General features: G+C 39.4%; 1 protein-coding gene across 5 annotated transcripts; it reads right to left on the bottom strand.

Annotated features, from left to right (window-relative positions):
- Positions 1 to 569: 569 nt before the first annotated feature.
- NAPEPLD (N-acyl phosphatidylethanolamine phospholipase D) lies at positions 570 to 23,293 on the bottom strand (the record flags this gene model as incomplete). Of its 5 annotated transcripts, none has more annotated exons than XM_082777802.1 (6): positions 570 to 941; positions 3,214 to 3,359; positions 5,385 to 5,499; positions 6,452 to 7,098; positions 12,343 to 12,646; positions 23,079 to 23,293. In XM_082777802.1, the coding sequence occupies 5 exons, from the start codon at positions 23,291 to 23,293 to the stop codon at positions 3,234 to 3,236; spliced, it is 1,407 nt and encodes a 468-aa protein (XP_082633928.1). In that variant the 3' UTR covers positions 570 to 941; positions 3,214 to 3,233. The 5 variants fall into 5 exon arrangements, with proteins under 5 accessions (XP_082633928.1, XP_082633927.1, XP_082633931.1 ...); XM_082777803.1 differs by lacking the exon at positions 570 to 941 and adding an exon at positions 14,458 to 14,546 and having other exon boundaries at positions 2,172 to 3,359; positions 23,079 to 23,103; XM_082777801.1 differs by lacking the exon at positions 570 to 941 and having other exon boundaries at positions 2,167 to 3,359.
- Positions 23,294 to 23,731: the final 438 nt, after the last annotated feature.

The following is a 23,731-nucleotide window of genomic DNA, read 5'->3' as shown; positions in this document are numbered from 1 at the left end:
CATGCACATTTTTACAAAAGCTTCCTGTTCTGGAGAAGCCCTCATGCCTGCTTGGAGAGACTCAGTGAGAGCTCATGGAGAGCTCTATTCCTTTCATCAACATCACTGGAACATCAGTGGAATAGGTGCTTCTGTTGAGTTAGCCACCATAAATTTTCAGTCACCTCTGCAGCATGAATTCAAAACGAAATGTAATACATCTAAACATCGTAAAGGAAACTGAAGGAAGTTTCACTGATGAACACAGAACATGTAGTAAACACTTTACATTAAAACAAGACTACTGAAACTTCCAGAACACCAAACCATGGAGAAAATAGTGTCAGATGTATAGGCTGGAAAACTTAGAAGAACTGTGTTAACTAAATCATTACCAGATGCTTCATATTTTTAAGTTAATACATACACTCCACTGTTAATATTTTTTTTCTGTATATTCAGTAGATACTTTATTTTCAGTAGACAACTGTCTTCAAATAGAACGGCAAGAAAAATATGCCAAGATCAATAAACAGGTAAAGCTACATATATATATATATATGTATATGTATATAAAATCTACTTTGTTTATATGTAGTTTTTTAACTCAACAGGAATAACAGAAGTGGAAGTTGGCATGATTCCCACTCCAGAACTCTGACAATCACTGCATTTAGAGTGAACTTCCCTTTTTCCTTCCCACTGGTCCAAAAAAACACTGTTCATTTTGCAATATGCAAATTACAGTACAATCACATCATGTTTTGCCATATTTTGAAGATTTTTTTTCCTGCTTCTGTATTTAACAAAGTAGTAGGTCAGACACTGCGAATTTTATCTCACCTTTTTCTTCTGAGACAAGAAGAAATTAGTCTGTTCCAGGTGTATCTGATTTTATATACATATGTTTTCTTAACCTCACCAATGGAGATGTCTAGATGTCCCTCTCCATGTTCTTCAACCTAAAAATAAGTTTTTCATGCATCATCTTTTTGATAAAGTTGTTTGTCCACTACCAAAGGAAAAGAATTCAAATGGCCATTGTCCTCTCTATTTAAGATACATAAAAACTTTCTGCAGCATTGCCTCAATCTTTTTTTTTTCCCTGGCCTAGGAAGAGCTATTTTTAAACCTGTTCTTCACAGAACAATACTACTGAGATGTTTTGAAACAATGCAAGACTCTCCAATGTGTCTTCATAAAACTGTCTTAATTTTTCATCCCCTGCTCCATACCCCATATGGAATCTTAACAGCACCAAACAAAACATAGCAGTCACTGTTCTGCATACAAGTGCTGTGAACGAATGCATCTAAAACAAAACATATTCTATTACTGACATACAAGGCTCTGGTCCTTATAATTCAGTACTCCACATTATTCTATGATTCTATGATTTCTGCGTAGCTATAACAGGTACTGCCTATTTTAGTTTCATTTTCTCTTTCTAAAATGCAAAATTTTACAAAATACAGGCTATCGATTTTGAAAATTGAAAGAACAACTTGAGTTTTAACCATGTCCTACAAAATACTCTTAACATCCTGCAGCTTTGTCTCCTCCACAATATTATGTGTAATATACGTCACATTATCCTACCCATTACTGAAGCTGTTGTTTAAATGTAAGGCCCAACACAGATGCCATCTGAAATGTCCTCCCCTTAATCAACACTGAACTAACAGCAGTAGTTTTAAACTGGTTTTGAATCATCTAGATATTCTGGTGATAACATTCCTAGAAGAAATACCTTTTCAAATAAAGAAATACTGATTTTCGTTAGACATGAATTACACTAAAGGAATATGAGCTACTTTTTCTCACAAATATTTTAATCATCTGTTCCAGAACCCTTCCTCATAATGAACTTGAACTAATTGATCTTTGTCTCCTTCTGCTTTCTTTGTTGGTATTTTATTTATTTATTTATTTATTTATTTATTAAGACTTATAGGACTTCCCAGCACAGGTTTTAAAAAGGCTAACTGTTAACAATTAAAGATCATTTCAGTTTGCTCCTAGCAGGAAGTCTCATTGACTGGTTATAATTTACCAGTTTTAATTTTAATTTTAAAAACTGATCTTCATGGACTGGGAACGCAAAATGTAATGCACGAGAGCAAAAAAAAAAAAAAAAAAGACCCATATATTCCACAGATGAGAAAAATCATGAACAATCTATTTATTTTCCAATGAAATATGAAGGCGAGTAACAACCTTTTTATTTTTTGGCAACAATATGCTTTAATCCTGTAAATGAGCATGGCAATTTGATACAGATACATTTAGCCAAGTATTACAATAGTAAGTAATTTTGTAGTCTCTCATTCAACTTTAAAATTATAGGGAAGCTATAAGGAAAATTACCGCAGCCCTTGCTTCAGACTTCTCACTTTAAAAAAGTACTTAATAATAGGCTGAGTCAATGCAAAAACAAGCGCCATAAAGTGACTCTTTCATCTCATATACTGCATTTGACAAAAAAGTTATTATAGATGCATTCAGGCCTAACTTAAAGACACTGACAAAACAGTATTAGGGTGCAGATATTCTGGCCACCAGTAAGTATCTACACATTAATGTTGCATTATTAAGTGCTCTCTCACTCTCTCTCTTAAAGGCACAGTTCTTTAAATCATTTTAAAATTCAGCTTTTGTGGTTCCTCAGTAAATGAAAGTGTAGAAGCACTCAGTAAAATAATTATCTTACTGTGCTTGTGCTTTACCAACACAGCTGTACTGGGAGACTCCCCACATAACACAGAGTGAAGCTATCAAGAAACAGGGCGTAATTTTGAAATTAATGACTAACAAGTGGGAGATTACATTTTGACAATGAATAATTCAAGTCAGCCATTAATTATAAGATTACATCCTGCTCTGAGGCTATTATTGCTGTTATAGGTAAGATGAAGAGTTGAAAAAAAAAAAAACAAAAAAACACTGTACAGTGTACATCAGTGATGTATGTGAGCCTGAAACTCCAAGTTATACCCAGACAATACCTTGTATATTAACCAGATCACCACTCAACATTTGTAAACAATTTAACTAGTAAAATCAATTTAACAAAAAAAAAAAAAGTGTAATTGTAAAATTAACTTTATATGCAAGCTTTACTTAAGAAGCTGACAAACCTGAAACCTAGAACTCATATTCACTCAATCTGCTTTGTAAGTACATCAAATTAACATTTGTGATATTAATTTCTAGTTCAAATCAAACAAGGCTTACGAGGAACTGTTACTGGTTCATTATTCAGACCCATCATTTGTGCTCAAGTCCCGTGATTCTCCATGGCTTAAGACAAAGAAGTCTTCTTTTTTCAAGCCATATCTTTCAAGAGCTTCATTCAGTTTAACTGGAGGATCCAAATAATACTGGAAAAGAGCAATATGAGGAAAAAAAAAACAAAAAACAAAAAACAATTGAGGCATATGGTAGAAAAAAAGAAAAAGAAGTATCACCACTCTAGAACACTGGCTTACATTTTAAATACTACCCCCAAAAAATTGGGGAACATATTTGTCAAATTGAACAAAAATGTTTGGTGTAAATTTTAGTTTTTAAGCAGTAAGAATGCTGATTTACATTCTTAAGTAAGTAGTAAGATGCAACTTATCCAAAATTCAGTCTTCAGTGTAATTACAGAATCACAGAATTTCTAGGTTGGAAGAGACCTCAAGATCATCGAGTCCAACCTCTGACCTAACACTAACAGTCCCCACTAAACCATATCCATAAACTCTTATTAGATTAAATTAGATTTCTTAAAAGCAGAAACATGGTCATTAGTTATTCTTAGCACAGAGGAGGAAGTAGTAACAGGCAGTAGATGGCGCTTTCTTGTGTTAGTAAAACAAACTTGTCAGTTTTAGCATGCCATTTCAATATAGTTCCTCTTAAGTTACTTCATTGTATTTGTTGTATTTCAAAAAAGGCATCATAAGGGAGAATCGTCCTTTTTTTTTTTTTTTTTTTTTTTTTTTTTTTTTTTTTTTTTTGCTAAATAGCTAATTTGTATCTCAAGTGCTAGTGACACAGCTTGTTACAAGTATCATGGATAGAAAACATAACTACAAACATTTTGCCTCAGGTGAACATACTTAGCTTCAGAACACAGTTACCATGTTGCCTGGTGCAAATGTTGCAAAGAAAGTTGAAAAAGAGCTGCCAGACAAGGTGTAGAGTATATGTAGATGCTTCCCTTTCACCATACTTTTATTTTGTCACTCTTAAGGTAACTGCTTATTAGAAATGGGGAGACGGGGCAGGGGAAAATCAGCAACAATTCAGGATAACCTATTTTTTCCATATTTTTGCCAGTAAAAGAAGCTATTATTTAACTATGAATCAAAAATAGCATTCAATTTATTTACTAGACAGACATAATTACATAATTAATAAATACTGTATTGAACTAAGGGCACTCAGTGCTTATGTGATGCACTGCTGAGTTTGCTTCTATTATTGCACAGATGTCCCTACCTACAATGTTCCTTATTCACACTACAGGATGTGTTCTAGTTATTTAAACCTCCATACAATCATCCTATTTTTTCATAAATTATTTGCCTTTTTTTTTTTCTGCCTTCATATTCTAAAATTACCGGTAATGCACTATCACATCTACTTAATTTTCCATATGGAATGCTTAGACCCAGAAGATTGTATGAATCTATACTGAATTAATTTCTTTCTTGTTTTCAGATGAAAGGATAGAGGAGCTGTTGTAAGAATCAATCTATTGATTGATTAAAACCTAAAGGTTCAGACTTTAGGGCACACGTGAAGTTATTGAAATTCTTGACTAAAGTGTAATTTTCTTGGCTACTTCAGTCATTCTCTGCACCATATGTTTTGCATTTTAGTATTTACTTGCTAACCTTATACCATATACAAAGCAAGAAGGTGGGCAAATAAAAAAAGCGTGCAATTGTACTTCACTGGAGAGATCTATTACCTATATTTACTTTCTCTAAATCAGCAGGACTACAGTTGTAACTATTTCTGTGCATCTGGTTCCTTCACCAACAAAGAAGGGACTTTAAACGTGCTGCTTAGCAGCGTCCCCAACATGTTCCTCTGTCTCATGGACTTTTCCATCAAAAAGAAATTCAACCTTAAAAATATTTTTTTGCTAAAGTTACAAAATGCTAATGAATCTCCAGATGTTTCAATAACTCTGTTCTTTAAAATTAATCTTAACCATGGAAATATGATATTCAGTTACGAAAATGTTGGAATTGTTTTAACTGTAGTACCTATAGGAACAACTTTTCACTTCTGTAATGTCACATTTTAGGTATATACTACATATCTGTAAATGTAAACTGCATGAACAAAGTTTCATTAATGATCACATACTCAAGAAATCCAAAATCATATACAGTGCTCAAACGTACCTCATTTGCTAAAGCAAAGGTTCCCCAGTGAATTGCTACAGACTTCTTTGCTTGAACATCAATATGAATTCTTACAGCTTCTTCAGGATCCACATGCTGGTGTTTCATAAACCACCTACCAAAACACAAAGTGCATTTTTTGTGTCACATAATTAAGTGCCAGATTTCTTCTTAACTTGCATTAAGTTGCAAGGAGTCTTAAAAAAATATACCTGCCTAATCAAAAAGTTATAGAGTATACATGCCTGAAGAATATCCAGAGAACTCAAAATTGACAAGCTGGAATATACCAACATACCCACAGAACAACAGCTCACGTATTTTACTCCCTTTTACAAAAAGTTTTTCTTAACTATATTTTGAAAAGTATTAATACATATTATTGGTACCTGGAGGCAGTAAGACAATAGATTTAAATTCTATTTAATTTCATTCTAATATTCCTTATCAAAAAGTACATGCTTCAGAAGACAGATGAAGGGAATGGTAGTAAATCAGAGGAGAATCTGGCAATTTTTGGAAAAAAAAAAAAAAAAAAAAAAACAAACAAACAGATTTTTACACTTTGTTCTGACCCCTATCTTCCTTTCCCAGCCCATACATGCTTTGCCTCCAGCACTGTATGAACGTTATCACCTAAAAGTCCAGATACTCCATGATAAGTAGGATACGGATTCCTGAACAAATAGATCTTATACAACAGATTAATCTCTGTCTCCAGCTAAGTTGTAAAAGCAGCATAAGGACTGAAGCAAGGGAAAAATGCAGCAAGCTGCATGCATCTAAATGATGTGGGTTGTGTGATGCTATTTAACAGACAAAGCCACAAAGTAATTCCAGATTTTTACTCAACATTTTCATGGAAGAAAGTCAGCTGATTCACCCTTGCTGTACTTAGTACTGAAGAATAAAACCTCTGAGAACACCAGGTGTACACAGGCAAGCAAACTAGACATTTTAACTCCATCTTCTGATTGCCTGGCTGGTTTTGTTTGGTTGGTTTTAGAAGGGGAGGTCATTCAGCAATTTTTTTTTCCTTATTTTGATCGAACTTAAGATTTTCATACCTTGGCTCATAAGCTCCAATGGGGATGGCTGCGAGATCAAAAGGTCCAAACCTTTTACCTATCTGTTCAAAAGCAACACAGTAGCCGGTGTCTCCTGAAAAGAAAAACCTATTCCAAGGCCCCAAGACAGACCAGCTGCCCCACAGAACCTTGTTGTCATCTGTCACAGTCCTTTTGCACCAATGCTGCGAAGGGGTGAAGACAAAAGTTACGGCGTCGTGGCCAGGGACACAGTTCTCTTCCCACCAGTCCAGTTCAATCACGTTCTCACAGCCGCATCGCTGCATCCAGTCTAAGAGCCCCAGGGGCACAAACCAGCGCAGCTCGCTGCCGAAGCGTTCGTTTAAACTTTTTACACTGTTGTAATCCAAGTGATCGTAATGGTTGTGGCTGATCACCACCGCATCTATTTTGGGGAGCTGGTCAACTGTGCACGGAGGTCCTCGGAAGCGCTTGGGACCCATCAGCTGCACCGGGGAAGCCCTCTGGCTGAAGATGGGGTCAGTAAGAAATACGATTTCATCCATTTCCACCAGAACTGAGGCGTGTCCCAGCCACGTCACTCGCATGCCAGTTCCCGTCTTTCCAACAAGTTCCGGGTTTTGAACAAAGTACGGTTTTAAAACTGGAAGCTCTTTATCGAGTTCCTAGCAAAAAAGAATATAATATGCATGAGATATCTGAAAACGTAGTTGGCTGTAGAATAAAAGCTTCATATAAGGCACCAACCATTACAGTCAAGTCTCATTTTGTTTATATTTTAAGCAACCTCAGAACTGCCATACAGATGCTTTTTTAATGGCTGTTTTCCCAGCAACTTCCTCCTAAAATCACCTTTGATTTTGTCACGTTTTCGCTTCTCTCTCAAGAGAGAGGAGAGAGCTCAAGAGTATTCCATCAGGCCAAGAGACCTACCAAGAGAAAGCACGTTTGAAAGCATTACAGTGAAAGCCCTGCAAAGCTCAGCTTGTGCAACTAAGTGATGCCTCCCCAAGCCCTAGCACAAATAAGTCACACAACCAGGAATAAAAGAATACAATGTTCCCAAAAATATTTGCCAAAGCTCTGTTCTACCAGCCTGTAGCAGACCCTCTCCCCCCACTAAGTATGGAAGGACCACCTGGGGGTTATCCTCACTTCATATTGATAGTTTTTACAGTTCTGTCTTCATATCTGCCAGTAATTCACTGAATATTCACTGAGACTCAGATCTCATTTTTAAGATGGTCCTTTAGGCACTTAGCTATGCTTTTCAAGAAGTTTTACTGAAACTTTCTAAGTAATTAAAATTTAATTATTACTGAATAAATCACTGTACCGATCTGCCTGTAGGTTCGGGATGCAGCCCCGTGAATGACCTACATCAACCAAAATCCATACTCCTGTGTAACAAAGTTAACGAAACCTTCCCCCACCTGCCCTCTTGTTCCAGCAGGAATGCTTACGCAGTTCTCAGATCTGACACCTCAGACAACTGAATCAGCTGAATATTAATCCAGAGGAGGGAAAAAAAGCTTTCAGCTTGGTCAGCTTCCAAATTTGACACCACACAGCCTCAAAAGTGCTGCAGTCAGCACAAAGGAGGCCATGGCTGTATGTTATCTACTGAAACAGATCATCAAACCACCACTCCGTTCTCTCTTTTTGAACAAAAGTTATGTTCTTCACTGCAGTTTGGTTGAAACGCGAATGGAAAAAGCTTTATTCGTAGTAAATAGGGGGGTTTCTATTAAAAAAAGGTCCTCTCAGAGCTCCTGACCATCTCCATCTCTGTTGTATGGTAGCTACAGCTCCCCTCCCAGATCGCTGTGCTCTGCACTCCTCACATTACTTGAGTAGAATTTTCCTTTATTAGGTGACTTCTGACAACTCCTCTCCCCCTTCTAACCACTCATGTCCCAACACTTCTGGTTCCTACCCACATTCTCCCTGTCTTGGTTGTTGCTTTCATTCCCTGCCTCCAGCATAGCAGATAAACACTATCAGATAGCTCATACAGAGCCAGCCTCCTGCTCCCTTGAAAGCTCAGCTGATACTGTGACAGCTTAGGAGTCTAGGATTTCCTTTGCTAAAACAGTCCTGGTAGCTTCAGGGAAGTTACTTACCCTGCAATATTTTATTGATTTCGAGGGCATATGTCGGGGTGGATACTGAAATCTTACTTTAAGTAATGAAATATTCATGAAATTGCTTTTTCTGAGAGCTAATGGACAAGACGTGTGTCTCCTGGAAAAAGTTTCATTACTGGCTCAAAAAAAAAAAAAAAGAGGCATATACTTACTGTATAGAGAACCTCTAAAGCTGACTGGTTAGTGTAATACAATCATTTAATTCATAGAACAATGAACAAAGTATGATTAGTAGACTGAGAAAAGCTGTCACTTCTCTAGGAAAAAAATGAAGTGATGTTTCATTCTAAGTACACAACAGTGCCATACTACTCAAGAACGGAAATCAGGTCAACACATGAAATTATGTGGTTAAATCCATAAAACAGATTATATCAAGAAAATTAAACACAGATATGAAATTTAATAATTCTCACAATACATTTTATGTCAGTAAGGGCATTTTTTATGGCAAACATTCTTTTCACGTACTTGTTTTTAAAGTGGGACTACAAATCATTGTGCACTGAAAGTCAGGCAAGTTCACTGTGTCCTCACACTTTTGCATCACAACTATGCCCACAAAAGACAAACTCTTAGGAAAGAGCTAAATTTTGCTATTTCAGGTAAGACAGCTCAATCATTCTATGTCTCAAATAAGAAGGCAACTGCTTGGCTCTCCCACCAAATGAGTAAAAGAATTCATTCTACTTATTGGCTACGCTATTTTTGTCAAACAAAAGTTTCTGGCCAGTACTAGTAGTGCCTGACAGAGTGTTTACACTAAGCAAGGAGTTGCTTATGTACAATGATTTCTCACTCCTCCTGGAGAAAGGAAGGTGAGTCTCAGTTCCAAGACCCAACATGTCTCCTCATGGCCAGCTTCAGCTTCAACCAGTAGCAAAGGGGACAGGTAGTAAGATTAATTGCCACATGACAGTTCAGTCAATGAGATTACATGTTTAGTATGTGTTCACTGAGATGCAGCTTATGTTTCACTGAGAAATGGTGAACAACATGGACCACATCCTTAAGATCAGTCATAGGAAAAAAAAGAGGAGCATTTTCAGGGTTTGTTCCTAAGAAGAGGAAACAAAAACAAAGTTTCCTGATAACCGAAGACTTTCTTGGTTCAAAACCTAGATTGAAAGCCTACTTATAAAGCAGTGAGCACTAACAATTCAAATTAGAAGATCTCAAAACTAAACCACAAGTTCTACTGGCAGTATACTGTTCTACTCTAGTATACAAGTTCTACTGGCAGATAGTGAACAAAATACATAAACTTATAGAATCTTTGGCCTGCTATAGTACATTTTGTTCTCTGACAGACTGACCAGAAACATTAATACCACAGGAATTACAGTAGAATTTTGAAACACGACATCCATTTCAAGTCAGCTACCAACAGAAGGAAACGTGCCTAATGCTGTCTTGTCTTTATCACTGGTAGAATATGAAAACGTGCCCTACTGTGCCATGTTGTGTCTCCCACCCCCAGATCTTTCCTTCCTAATGCAAAGGAAGGAGAAACACATGACTGGCTTTGGTAAAACTTGCTAATTAGCTTAGGATTTTTGGCACTTAGTTCATGCTGGAATACCACTGGATTTTTACAGAAATAAGAACATTCTCCATTGTTGATCCAACAGCTAATACTTCAGAGGCACTTCAATAGCACTGGAAAAAAAAAGCTTTTAATAAAACCTGTATTAAAAGTACAAAAAGTTTATGTATTCCAGATAATGATAGAGGCTTGTTGTGAAGACATGATTATAATACATATAGCTTTTACCCACTGAACTACCTGGATAATTTTTATTTTTTTTTGAAAAAACATATGCAAAGCATTTGGCACAGATAAACTGAACCTGCCCAGTATAGCAGCACACTCAAAAGTGGAAACTAGAGCAGGAATCTCTTGTAAGGATACGTTATCTACCAGTGCTAAATAAAGTATGGAGCCCTTAGTTTGAATTTTAAACAAGCTCAGAAGTGCTTTACAGCTTGATTTAGGTGTGGAGCAAACGTAACTGGAACAAGCATCAAAATGGCTGAGGATCCAAGAAGTGCATTTCATTGATCCCTATCTAGGTTCTTCTCTTTCTGATTTACTTCACCGAGCTACTGAATAATTGCAGGCACTTAATTCAACAATTTCAGATGCAAAGCAATAAAATTAGTCCAAAATGAATTCCAGTTGGGTCAGAGAGAGAGCACTTTACAACTGGTAGAGTGCAGATTTCTTTGTAATCATTCTTTATTGCAGGGATAACCAGTAAATTAAAGAGGAGCGCTGCAGTTCTCCACTGCCATCAAAGCTGCATGTTCTGCAGTCTGCACTACACCTGAGCACTGCCTACTAGGTAGCTCAGTCACTAAACAGTTTCTGACCAGTGCTGACAAGATCTGCAGCGATGATTATAGGCACCGTACACACACAGAATAGGGCAGCAGTCAAAGGCAACTGGGAAGAATTTTATGTGAATTTTACATAAATGTGGCTGAAGTATCGTAATGCAACACGCTGTCTGGAAAGCTGTACACACTGCGATACAACTGCTGTTATTACAAGGTACAGATAATGTACAGAAGCACAATACCAAATTTAAACTGGTACATTGTTGGAATGGATCTCAAGACCGAAATAGGTTTGTTGGGCTTTTTTTCTGAAGTCAATTATTACTACAGAACAACTACAGCCAGGATTAATTCCCCCTTAAATATGCTGCGTCACACATCCTTAAAGAAATCCCCAAATTTTTCACCCTTGTGTTAGTAAATAACAATTTTCCTGCTAGTAAAGTTGATCAAATTACTTCCTTCACAGGTAATTCATATACAATAAAAATAAAAACGTAAACTCTTGCTAAATACTGCCTGGGAGATTATAGCTTACACTTGCCTTCTTGGATGCTTAAAAGCATTATTAACTCTTGTTGGTTCAAAAGTGTTTTCTCTGCTTGTGTACCCTTTAGCACAGCTCTTCTGCACTGCAAGACAACACATTAGAAAATAAACTGAGAAGTAATCCTGTCAAAACTGGAGCCATCCAACCAATGGTTTTCCAACATCCATTACTCTTCATGGAAAAGAAGCAGCTTTCAGAGGTTGCTTCTCCCACCTCCTCTTTTTTAGACCTTCTTTATATATACATTTGACAGAAGCAATATACAAAGAACAAAAAATGGTGTTTCCCAGTAGGCTGGCACTGTATCTTTAATATTTCAGTACAAATACTTGCTCAGATTAGTTTTAATATATACATTTTTTTCTCTTGATACACTGAAACAGAAAAACATCTCCATAAGTAAGACAGCTACTATTTAATATATATATAAATTTACAAAAAAAAAAAAAAAAAAAGATTATCTCAATGGCAGTATGAAAAGGATATTTAAAATCAAACATGTCACAGCTTTTGTCTGATATGTTTGTTATATGATTCAGAAGGCAATGCCTATTAAAAATTAAACAGTTTATCTGTTTAAGTAGTTTACGATTGAGCTAGGAGATCATTTTTGTTGTTTTTGTAAAAATAAACTGACCTGGATAAATCAAAGGTTGGGGAACTAACTGGAAGTCAGAAAAAATGAAAAGGCAGAAAGGATCATCCCGCTTTTGGAAAAGAATAAAGAAAGCAATTCCAAAAATCAGAAAAACAACACTGAGGAGAGTCTCCAAAAATTGTCTAAAAGGTATTAGTTAGGAATTATCATGTTTTATCGATTACAGAAGAGGTAAGAGCAATCTAGATCAAGACCAGAATAAATAAATACTTACCTGTTTTGAACTTGGCACGTTGCTGTTATCTTTTTCCATGAGGCACCATTTCAAAACATTTGGCAAGGTTGGTGACTTCCATGTTGGCCATGGGTTGACGAATCTCCCATCTTTGCCTCTCTTTGATTTAGTTACATCTTCTTCTAACCTGTAATCCAGCCTGAAGCTTTTCCTGGAGGCCCTGGAGGAATCGCTGCCCCTGGATCCTCGATCTGCATTCTGAGGTTTCCTCACTGCTTCCTTAGGGTACTGGCTGCCTGCAGACGGCTCTTCTATTTTCCTCTCCATATCTTTTTGAGGAGAACTAAAATACATTTTTAAATTAATCAATCTTTTCTTAGATTAATGTCAACATTCATAAGACTGAATCTTCTCACACATTAGAAACAAGCCTGCCCTACTCATTTTATGATCTACTGTATTTTTCTTATTTTTCTTTTAGAACAGTTGCTGTTACACAAAAGCCTTCAAAAACATGCTGTGGCAAGTAGACAGGAGATCTCTTTGTAGTGCAGGCAGAATTTTACTCCCTGGTATGCACAGCTTCAGATACTAACACTATTATCTACCAATTGCAAGACCGAAGGGGGAGGGGATCCTTACTATTCTTCCAAAATGTAAATTAAGTTCCTCCTGAAGCTTATGACATTCAGTGCCCGATGTAATACAATCCCACAAACATGTCCAAGAGACACTGAACTATATAGTGCCTTAGGACTTGCCCATACAGTGACTTTACTTTGCAGTAAGAGCAGCAGTCTCATGTAGCATTAACAACATGTTACTTCTGCCTACACAATGCATCATGATGTATACAGACATCCAAGAACACAGAACATAGAAGATGTTTGGTCCTATTTCCTATCTTGTCCAAAACCAAGGTAAAGCTTATTGGAGTAACAGTGAAATTAACTGCTTCAAAGACAAGTTTGATACAAGTTTCACTGAACTGATGAACGAAAGGCCACAACAGCTTGGAACATCTCAAAATCATGTCTGCGATGCCTGTTCTTAATTCCATTTTGAAATGAAAAAAATAGGAAAATAACTGAGAAAAGTTTATTTCTCTGAATTTCTCACAAATTTGGGGCATTTCATAGGACACTTTGAACTCAGTAGTCAGTCTCTTATTCCAAACCATACTTCAGTGTTGGACAGCTTGGGAATATGGAGTCCCATTGATCTCATTAGAACCAAGGTAAAGAAAACAAATATCCCTACTTTATTTAAAAAGTTGCTGAAGCAATTCAGTCAAAGCAAAATGCTTCTGTTTCTACATTTACGTTCATCATTTCAGTGTTCTGACAATATTTAAAAAAAACAGGTTGCTATTTTAAGAAGTGCCTACCTTTCAGGTACTTACATCTCTACCTGATAAAAACCAGAAGATGCCTAGTAACGAACAGACAGCACGATATGCTGCTTAGAGGCAGAAAGGTTTTTTTTTTTTTTTTTTTTTTTTAAATTAGAAATTGTGAACTTTGTCCTGTGGAAAGTTCTCTACCACACAGTTTAGACTAGCCACCATTTCATTAACTCAGCTATTCGAACTCTTGCTGGTATACTCACATATGAAGCACAGGTCTGATGTACCAAAGTCAGTCCACTCATACAACATTTTCAGGAAACAGAATTGAATGAAGCCCACAGTTTGCTTTGAAATTTCTTAAATGTGGTATTTTCTAAGTAGCTGGCTAGGCAGAACTCACTGTGCTGCTCCTAAGTTCATAATTACAGAAAAAAATAGATTGTTACTGCAGCATTACAGCTGGGCTTTAACAGGCAGAAAAGCTGTGTTACCAAGGCAAACCCAAATGCATTTACTGGTGATGCTCTGCCTCCAAATGCAGAGCTCTTCCCTGATATTTCTGCAGGGATCAGTTAATAAACAGCAAGTGGGAACACACGTCACTTGTGAATGCAGGACAATTGTTCAGTCAACACTGAGAAAGCATTCCTGGTAACACATTTGAGAAGTAATACTCTCGGTCATAATCTTGTTTTAACAAAATTGCTTTTTATCCCAGTTTCCCTGCAGTTTTACTGAAACGACTCCATTATCCATTTGCTACTTAGCTATAATATACAACATCTGCATCAGAACATGAACTGTACCTGTTGATACTCCTGAGCTGTTTTCTCTATTCCATAAAAGATTTACTGGAGCCAGCCTTCAATGGAACAGCCACCCAAGTTGCTCTATGCTGTTTTTCACACACATAAGGGGTAATTAAAAGAATCAGCAGCACAAAAAGGCAGATGGAATATGAAAAAAAAAAAAAAGAAAAAAAAAAGGAATACTAAATTTTAAGGGATATATTAACTGTTCCTTTAACTTAAAAATGTCTCATGTGGCATTCCTCAAAGAGCATCTTCAGTGCCAAGTCCTCTTATTAATTTAGCAAAGCACGCAGACACAGCATAGAACATCTACTCTTCTAGAAAGCATCATGAAAACAAATCACAAAAGTTTAACCAGATAGGTACTTAATTCCAGGAAATTCTTCTGTTAACATCTCAGATGTCTGATTTTTAAATATATATGACTACTGTAATTATTGTTCCTACAAGCCATTTTATATTAGAGAGCAAAGTGCCTAAGGTTTTATTTTTAAGCTTCTGTTTATCTATTCATTCATCTCTAAAATAGGTGAATTCTGCCTTTGCTTACATTTTTATAAAAACCTTTGATCTTATTCTGAAAGTATAAGCCTCTAGGGGAAGTAGGGATCAACTCCGCTGATTAAACAAAGACAATGCCAAAGCATTTAAGGCACTGCAGGTATCTGTCTGCCAACATTTTTTCCACATGATGCACATACATTACTTTCATTAGTATTCCATAAGCAACCGAAGGGAGAAAAGACCTCAGCACTCACAGAATACTTTAAACTCTTTTACATGCATAAGAAAAGGACAAATTTACAAACTAGCAACTGACAAAGTATTCCTGATGAACTGCAGGTTCCTTTGAAGTCTCACCGATTCACTTCTGTTTCATTTAAACTGGTAAAACGTATCCAAGACTATTCATGGAATACAGTAAAAGAAATCTGATTTTTCTTATTAAAAAGTGGTAGACTCATTTTGAGAAAGCCAAGATGTTTCAATCATTAGCTTAAAATAAAACTCAACCAGTTATTAGTTTAAAGAGATCCTTACCCTTTTTTTTTTTTTTTTTTTTTGGCAAAAGAAAGCCTCTTTCAAGGAGATTCAGCAGCTATATTTTAAATATTAAAAACTACCCAACAGGAATGAGCCTATATTTCATCCAGCTTTTCTGAGTTCCTCCCCAAGAAAAATAATAGTTTGTCAGAGAGCTTCCAATAATATTTAAAAAATACATTTAAGCACTGGATCGCCAGCCAAATTATGACCAGCAGAGGTACTAAAACCCAACTGGACAAGAATTGTGTTCGCTTGTGGGGGCAGAGGGAGGCAGCAGGAAGGGGCCACGTCCTCGGTGGATATTTGTTATCACAAGGCTCCACCAGACATCTTTATTTTCCACACTTTTAAATAAACGGGAGAAGTCCTACTCTACTCTGAGGCACTAAACTGATTTGTTAACATTGGAAAAGACCCTTTGGGATGAGGTGACGTACCCACAAAAAGGGCAAGTGGATCGCCACTGCTCCTAAGAGGGGCTCAGCCAGGAGGCAAGGCCACCATCCCCGTGCTGGGAGATGCTTTCCTGCTTCAGCTGCAGGCAGAGAAGGAAACGTACCAACGCAGAGGAACTGCTGAACGAGCCCATTAGTCATGCCAAACCTACTGTGCCAGAAGGTACACTAGACAGAAGGGAAGCACAGCCCTGTTTGATGAATAGGACGAAGCCTAACATGAATCAAAACACAGAGCTCACACAACTGGTTTTCCAGCACCAGGTGCTAAGGGGCCCCTGCGAATCCACAAAGCAAGAGCAAAGTTGTAGATCAGGCAGGACACGGCAAGGAAAACCCCTGCTTTATGTTCTGGCAAGCAGGTTCGTTCCTGGAAACAGGATGAAGTTTTTAGGACAGTAGGTTTGGGGTCGATTGTTTATTTTAGCATTGCTTATCTAACTGTGAACTCGGATACAAGTATTTTGGCTCTAAGTCTTTTCTTTACTTAGGAAAATCATTACAAGTTTATTTAAACATTTTAGTACTTCCTCCTATCTGTTCCAAAAGAAGGTTGAACACAGGATACATAAAATTTACAAGCACCACCATCATTAAAATTTCTGTTTCCAAGTACTCAATGCAGAGCTTCCAGCTCCACATTATTTTAACTTCATCAGTAGAAGAGCATCAACACAGAACCTGGTGTCCAAGTCCTCACCTTTTCCACTCAGTCTTTACCAGCCACTACTCAATACACAGAATGGATATAATTCTTCCTCCTAAGGATACAGCCATACATAATCACTAACTGTAAACCCTGCTGGAACAAATTTATCCTTTTCTACCTGGAAACATGGTTCTTATTGAACAAATTCATAACACAGAAAGTTTAAGAAAGGGTTACTATGAAACTATGGTTTACCTGAACCCACCAAGATCCACAAAATCTCATACCTACCTTGCAAACATCCCACATATTTCAGATACCCTTATTATTATTATTCAGATATCCTTATTACTCTGTTTTTGAAGCAATGAGTTTGGTTTATTTCTAATTGCTGCCTCTCTCTATAGACTACCTCCAGGATTTAGGTGATGCAGCGTGCAGCCCAAAGGGATACCTGAATACTGCTACCCAACTCACAGATTTTCTTACAATATGCATGTGTTTTATGGCTGCCAAAAGCACACTTCTGGCTTGAAACTAAAATAAATAAATAAAAGGGTTTCAGCTAAAAGGTAAGGTATTTGCAAACACTAGGGAGCACACAAGTAATTTTTTTTTGAAAAAAGCCCCCTGCACACTCAACTATCAAACCACTGCCAGTTAAATTTTGGCAGTACTTTTATTTTTCCTTCAGGTCAGAAATTGTCTGCATTAATTAGTGAACAGTTCGAGACCGGAAAATTCTAAATGCATTTAAACTTTTACTGTGAAGTACTTCAGGCTGTCCAAACCAGTTGCAACAGCAGTTATTCCTGATGCCCTCTCAGTCTTAGGATTTCACACAAAGGAGCTCTCAAGCCTGGAACTAGCTGATCTGCAAATACTTTTATTATTTGAGATTTCCAATTAAAAGCTACAAGCACGAACAAGTGCTACAGAAATTTTCATTCCAATTATTTGATATTTTAACAGCCAGCTACAGATTCCATAGGGCATCCTGTTTTCTATGATATTTTTCACAATCTCCCCAAATCCATGTTAGTACAGCCTTCTTCTATCCTTGGTTGCACCCATTTTGTAGCACAGCTATAGGCTGCCAGCTGCCCCCTCTTTGCTCCTACAGATCCCGACTCCACAGCAGCTCTGTGTGCTGTTAAAGATGAACAACTGAGTTGATAACAGAAGCAGAAGTAGCCCTCTCTATAAACCCCTTAGAATTAGGGCAAATCTTCAGCCAGTCCTATCTAGTTTCAAGAATCAACAGTCCAAAGGTTTATTTATTCATAACAGCAAGAGAAATTCTAGTTGCAAATAAAGCAAATATGAGGCTTTTTACAACAGCTGCAGCACTGAAGCCACCACCAGCAGCCAACCCACCTGTGCCCTTGCTGCTCCCCTAGGCTTGCCAGAACAAATGTGTGTCCACATGATGAACTCAGCCAAGAGACCGATCAAGCTGATAGTCCCTCCTTACCTGCCCATCCCCTGGAGAAGCGCTTATTTTCACCTGGATCACTGCGTAACCATGCAAGCATTTATACCAACAAGCTGGCTGGGACAGGGGAGGGTGCTAAACCACCAGGAAGTTATTCCCAGTGATTAGGAGTGCCTATCAGCTACACCCTGCTGTGCCCTTGGACACAAATGCAAACGTGCGTTAGTCGGGTCCACGGTAGCCCCTGGGGCCAGCTATTTCTCAGCCTGGTGGTCAGCTCGGACGTCAGACGGACTGTAGGAGGATGCCTCCTCCTGGAGCTGAGGCAATGCATACCGGCTCTCCCTGTGCTTCCAGCGCCCAGCTGGCTAACCAGCCCCATCCTCCACAGCTGCTTTACAGCCCCATCATGCTGGGGACTTGCATTTAGTAGTACAGAAGACTTGTGCTACGTGTATATTCTGCTTAGCTTGTGGCACTACACGACAGTCACTGTCTACACGGGCCACGCATACTAACAGAGCTGACAGACTCAGCATCCAGTGCCCGTACCTTTACATACCCGTTAAAGCAAGTCGTTTCCTTCTCTAGCCTCATCTTTCACTGCAGGCTTGCATCCAGGTTTCCAAAATCTGGCACACGGCCCTCACATTTAAAAGCGCAGCCTGGTCTATCATTATGGTTAAGCACAAGAGCGGTGGGTGTATCGCTGTGCTATTCCGGAGGCAGTCGCAGAAGGAAAGCAGGAGTCCACTTGCCCTACACCAGAACATAAGAGCGCTTTACTGTCCTCTCTCTACACAACCAATCTCATACAGCCACTTAATGCATAGGGAGGAACGCAGGAAACGCTTCTGGAGCTGGGATTTAAAGTTTTCTTACCTGCTCTGCTACCCAGGACTCCAGCTGACCACATACGGAAATGAGGTTTGTGCGTTGCAGCCGTGCTGTGGCACACGGGACAATTACTGCATCGTGACTCAAATGCAGACAATTTCTAAAGTCAACAAAAAAATACCAGAAACTAGCCCATGCACACAGCTGAGCACTGATAACCCTTTGATTCAGACAGCAAGGATAATCTCCATGGATGGCCCCTCGCACTCGCAAGGGATTCCAAAAAAGTTCCCCTAAAGGAGCAAGGACACAGCTGGAGCCATCCAGCTCCAGCACCAGGACCCCAGCAGCAGCGCCCTGGCACCAGCCCTGCTCTAATAGCTGCTCATGCAGATGAGCAGTTCATTAGTTTTAGTTGCTCTCCTGACGTGAATAGAGTTAATCATAGACACAAACCCTGCCAGGATGGGGCTTACTGTTAGAAGAAACAATCAAACGTTGAGGTTCAGCATTTATAAGCATGCTTCAGCCACCCTCACGTGTTAATAGGCTGAGCGTCTTGGTTTTAGCACTTCAAGCTATTTTCTGACGCTAAAGCTGTTAGCACAGGTTTTTCTTAACTAAAATGAAGTTTTAAAATACAACAAGCTTATACTCTGGCTTGAGGGTAGAGGTCTCCTGCCTAACATCTTCTGTCAATTAGACAGGACTAAGGATAAATGACACTCCCCTACCACGCTCACTGAGAGGAAGGCTGCACACGAACATGCAGTGGCAGAAATCTGACTTTTTTCATGGCACACGGCCACAGAGTAAGAGCTGTTCTTACAAAAGTGCCCAGAAGTCCCGTCAAAACCTTCACCCATTGGATCCACGTGGCAAAGCAGGATCCAAAGCAGTTCATATATATCCAGCTCTGGCATTTTTATGTCTGCAACTCCACAGTTGCTATCTCTAACCCATTTACTAAGGCTTTTAATTTTCCTTTTCTCTCCAAGCCAGAAAGGAACAAGCTGCAATGCAAACTTTCTCTAGACTCACACTACAAATAATCCTTTAAAATCCCGCAAAGCTTCAGTTATTCAGGAAGCGCAGCAACGCCCAACCATTAAACTAGTCTTTATTTTTAAGTTAATAGTCACACATTTTTTGTTTATATGCATATTTAAGTGCTCCTCTACTTAATTCCCTCTCTTCAGTTCAAAGTCCAAACACATGGGACCCAATGTGATTTCTTTGCAATATAAAAATATTTCCCTAAGTTATTTTTTTCCGTCTTTCACACTTAGTTTTCAACATGTGCTTAATTTTTGCTTGTCCAAATAACATTCTTTCTCTGTGTATATATACACACACATTCCCCCCAGACATACGGCTTTTTACAGAACTGTAACATCCGACCTCAAACGTATTGAAATCCAAATAAAACATTTCCACATCATTTAATATAAGGAAATTAAAGTTTTTCCTTACTGAAAAAAAATAGTTTTTCCTTGAATGTTCAAAGACCATCTTGCACATGAGTTAAGCTAAGAGGCGATCAGCCTTCCCAAATATGATGTTTGAATCCTCCAAACTTCACACTAGAAAGACAGAAAGCTGTCATACAGCACCCTGTAAGTTCTTCAACTAGAGCACAGCCAAAGGAAATTACAAGTGGTGGAACACCAAACACAGCAGAACACAAACACAGAAGGAAATTAGAACCATCACAACACATCAGCATTTTTCCTGACAACTCCTTTTCCTATCCATGACCAGCCTTTTACTCCATCCCCACAAGTACAGGTTATGATGCCTCTCCACGTACTCTCAATGAAATGCAAAGTGCTTTAGTTGTTAGTCAACAGCAAGAGAGTTGAAGTTGTTTGTTCATTTGTTTTCCCCTTATGAAGGAGTCAAGGCACCTTTCCAACATAAATGTGAGCCATCTACTAATTTTCAAGGCACCATCTTAAGTACGTAGGTGTTTCCAGGAGACAAAATGTTTAATTTAAAAACACCTAAATACATACACACAAACAACTTGTTATTGTGGCAATAACAAGTTATCAGGAACAGCTGAACCTCAATGAAACCTTCCCTCAAAAACCAGGCCACAGCATGGGAGACTTCATGCTAAACAACTGAAGTTATTTCCAAACATTGTAAGCAATAAAAAAATAAAATATTATGATAAAGCTTACTCAGCAGATAGCACCCCCAGCTACAACTGTGATAACAGATCCTACACAAAAATCTCTTGATACGCATCCACAGCCTTCTTCCTTACCAGCTGACTTTTCGCTTGCACACCACCACACAAACCTTATTTTTCACAATAGGGACACAACGGCAGCCAAGTGTTTTCATGGTGTCACTTGGTAACGTCCAATTCTCTTTGCTGAACAGCTTTGTAGGATGGATCTGTTTGGGTGCAGTCGCATGCTACTCAAACCTAAGTTATACCTTCTTTGCATAGCTGCCAATTACATGCAGACAGTAAATAACGTGATTGTTAATTCCAAACCAAGTACAACATCTGCTTTACAGAGAAATCCTTGTTATTCAAAGCCTCTAGCTGTGCTTAGAGGCAAGATGACCAAGTGATTTACCACGGCCCAGCTCTGAGCATATTGGAACGAGGACCCTGATTACATCCCTAGCCAACATGCTGCAAGCTACAAAGGTACAGCAGTTGAGTGAAAAATTAAATTGAAATCAGGAATGGATTTACAGATGTGACCAAAAGAAAAAAAAAACAACTCACAGCAGGTGTTATACATACAGGCACTAATTAATACAGCAGCATTAGCATTTTCATCACCACAGATAAAACAATCGCTTTCCTCTTTGCAGAATAGAATTTAAAAGCTATTTCTGGTTTGAGAATTAGCAGATCTAGTTCAACCTCGGGCTTGAAAGACCATAAAAATAGTATTTTTCTGCTGAGGTAATCCCTCCAATCTACTTAGTCTATACAAGGGAAGAAAACAATAATATTGGAACGCTTCCTTTTAAACAGGGCACAGGTCTCTTTTGATCTGGGCCAAGCTGAAGCCCAATTAGCTGGTACTCGTATTTCAGCAGTTTCCCTTCCATCCCTTCCTCCTCTCCTGAGCAATCCTCTCCATCACGCTGCAGAAATCAGACTGGGCTTCCCAGTCTTTAGGCATTCAAAGTTCCTATTACCTTTTTATAAGAGATATTTCAATTTCAGACCATTTCAGGCATTACTGCAGCAACCCTTGCAGTAATTTCTTAAATAGTAAGTAGGTTTTTTTTATATATTATTAATGCTTGTTTTTTTTTTCCTTGAGAATTTAATCAGCAAAATGAATCAGGCTTTATTTATTAACTGAGAGAACAGCTACTATGAATTAAAGAAAAATATACAACCATTTTCACGAGTCTTCTGCCAAAAATAGAAGCAATAGCTACTACTTATTTCCCTGTTATCTTAGATTTTTCATGTTGCTTTGGTCAGTGTAGCTTGAAAAATAAAACAGGAAGACACAAGTACAAACTACTTTCCTTTAGAAGAAAACCTGAAAACTTGCAAATGGAAAAAAAAAAAATCACGATCATCACTGGAAAAAACATTTCCACCGAGGCTTAATACGAACATTACTGCACGAAGTCAAGACGTGCAACAAATGCTTCCCCTAAATCCTTACTAGAGATAATTGCCGATGACTGAGATTATGGCTGAACTAATTACACCAAGTTACTTCGTTAATACCTTCCACTTCACATTTACATCGTGCAATAGAAGAAAAACCCTGGCCAGCACCACCTGCCCCTGCCTCCCGTATCGAGGACAGGGCTCCCGAGCCGCCCGCCCCGCGGAGCGCCCTGCTCCATTATATAACCCGCCGCTGCAGCATATCCCACCGGCCCCTTAGGGGAAACTACAGCACCACCGCTTTTATCCCAATAAAAGTGGGGTTTTCTCCTTCCAGCCTCCCTTTCCTCAGCGCCAGCGGAGGGCAGGCGCTGGGGGTGCCGCTGCCCTCAGCATCCCCTCAGGGATCTCCCGCGCCACCGAGCCGGGGCTGAGGCAGGCTCCGATGGCCGGGGACCCCTTAACTTTTCCCTCCCCCGGTACCGTAATTTCAGCCCTCCCGGGAGCAGGTGGGGTCGGGCAGGTGCTTCCCCCACACGACCACAGGAGTCCCGGCTCCCCCCCTGCCCTCAGGAGCGCGGCGCTCACCTCCCGTGCCGCTGCCCCTGAGGAGCCCCGTCCTCCTCCTCCTTCTCCTCCATGGTGCCGCTCCACCCCCTCGGCGGCGGCTCCGCGACTCTCCAAGAGGAGGAGGAGGAGGAGGAGAAGGAGAAGGGCTGCGGCTTCCCACCTGACCAGCACGCCGCCCAGGGCAGCGCGCCGAGCTGCAGGCAGCCGCTCCGCAGCGCCCGGCTCCTCGCCATGGCCCGGGCCGCTCCCCGCGGCGCTCACAAAATGGCGGCGGGGGGGGACCCGGGGCTGAGGGGGGTCGGCATGGCCGGGCAGGGGGCTGGGGTTGATCGGACACTGTTGTCCTGCGGTCCCGTCTGGGGGTGTGAGTGTGCTCTTAACCACCTGGTGCTGCGCTGAAAAGTTTCCTGAACTGGGTTTTGTGAAGAGCTAGGAGGGATGACACTGCTGCTGGAGGGAAGCAACCCTCACTAGGTCATGTACCGCCGGAGCAAAGCCACCCAGGCAGCCTGCCTGACTCTCCCAGAGCAGCTCTCAGGCCCTTGCATTGCCCTCGTTCTTTCCTTCACTGTTAGGAAGTTCAAACTCATGCCAGAGTTTCTTTGCACGGGGGATTAGGACGGTTTCCTCACCCCTGCCTACACCTATGAGCAGTTCACACCTGATTCCAG

Source organism: Aythya marila (assembly GCF_965140915.1).
Source record: "Aythya marila genome assembly, chromosome: 1".
Classification (NCBI taxonomy): Eukaryota; Metazoa; Chordata; class Aves; order Anseriformes; family Anatidae; genus Aythya; species Aythya marila.
Note: the sequence above shows the minus strand (reverse complement) of the source record. Positions and strands in the feature narration are given on the sequence as shown.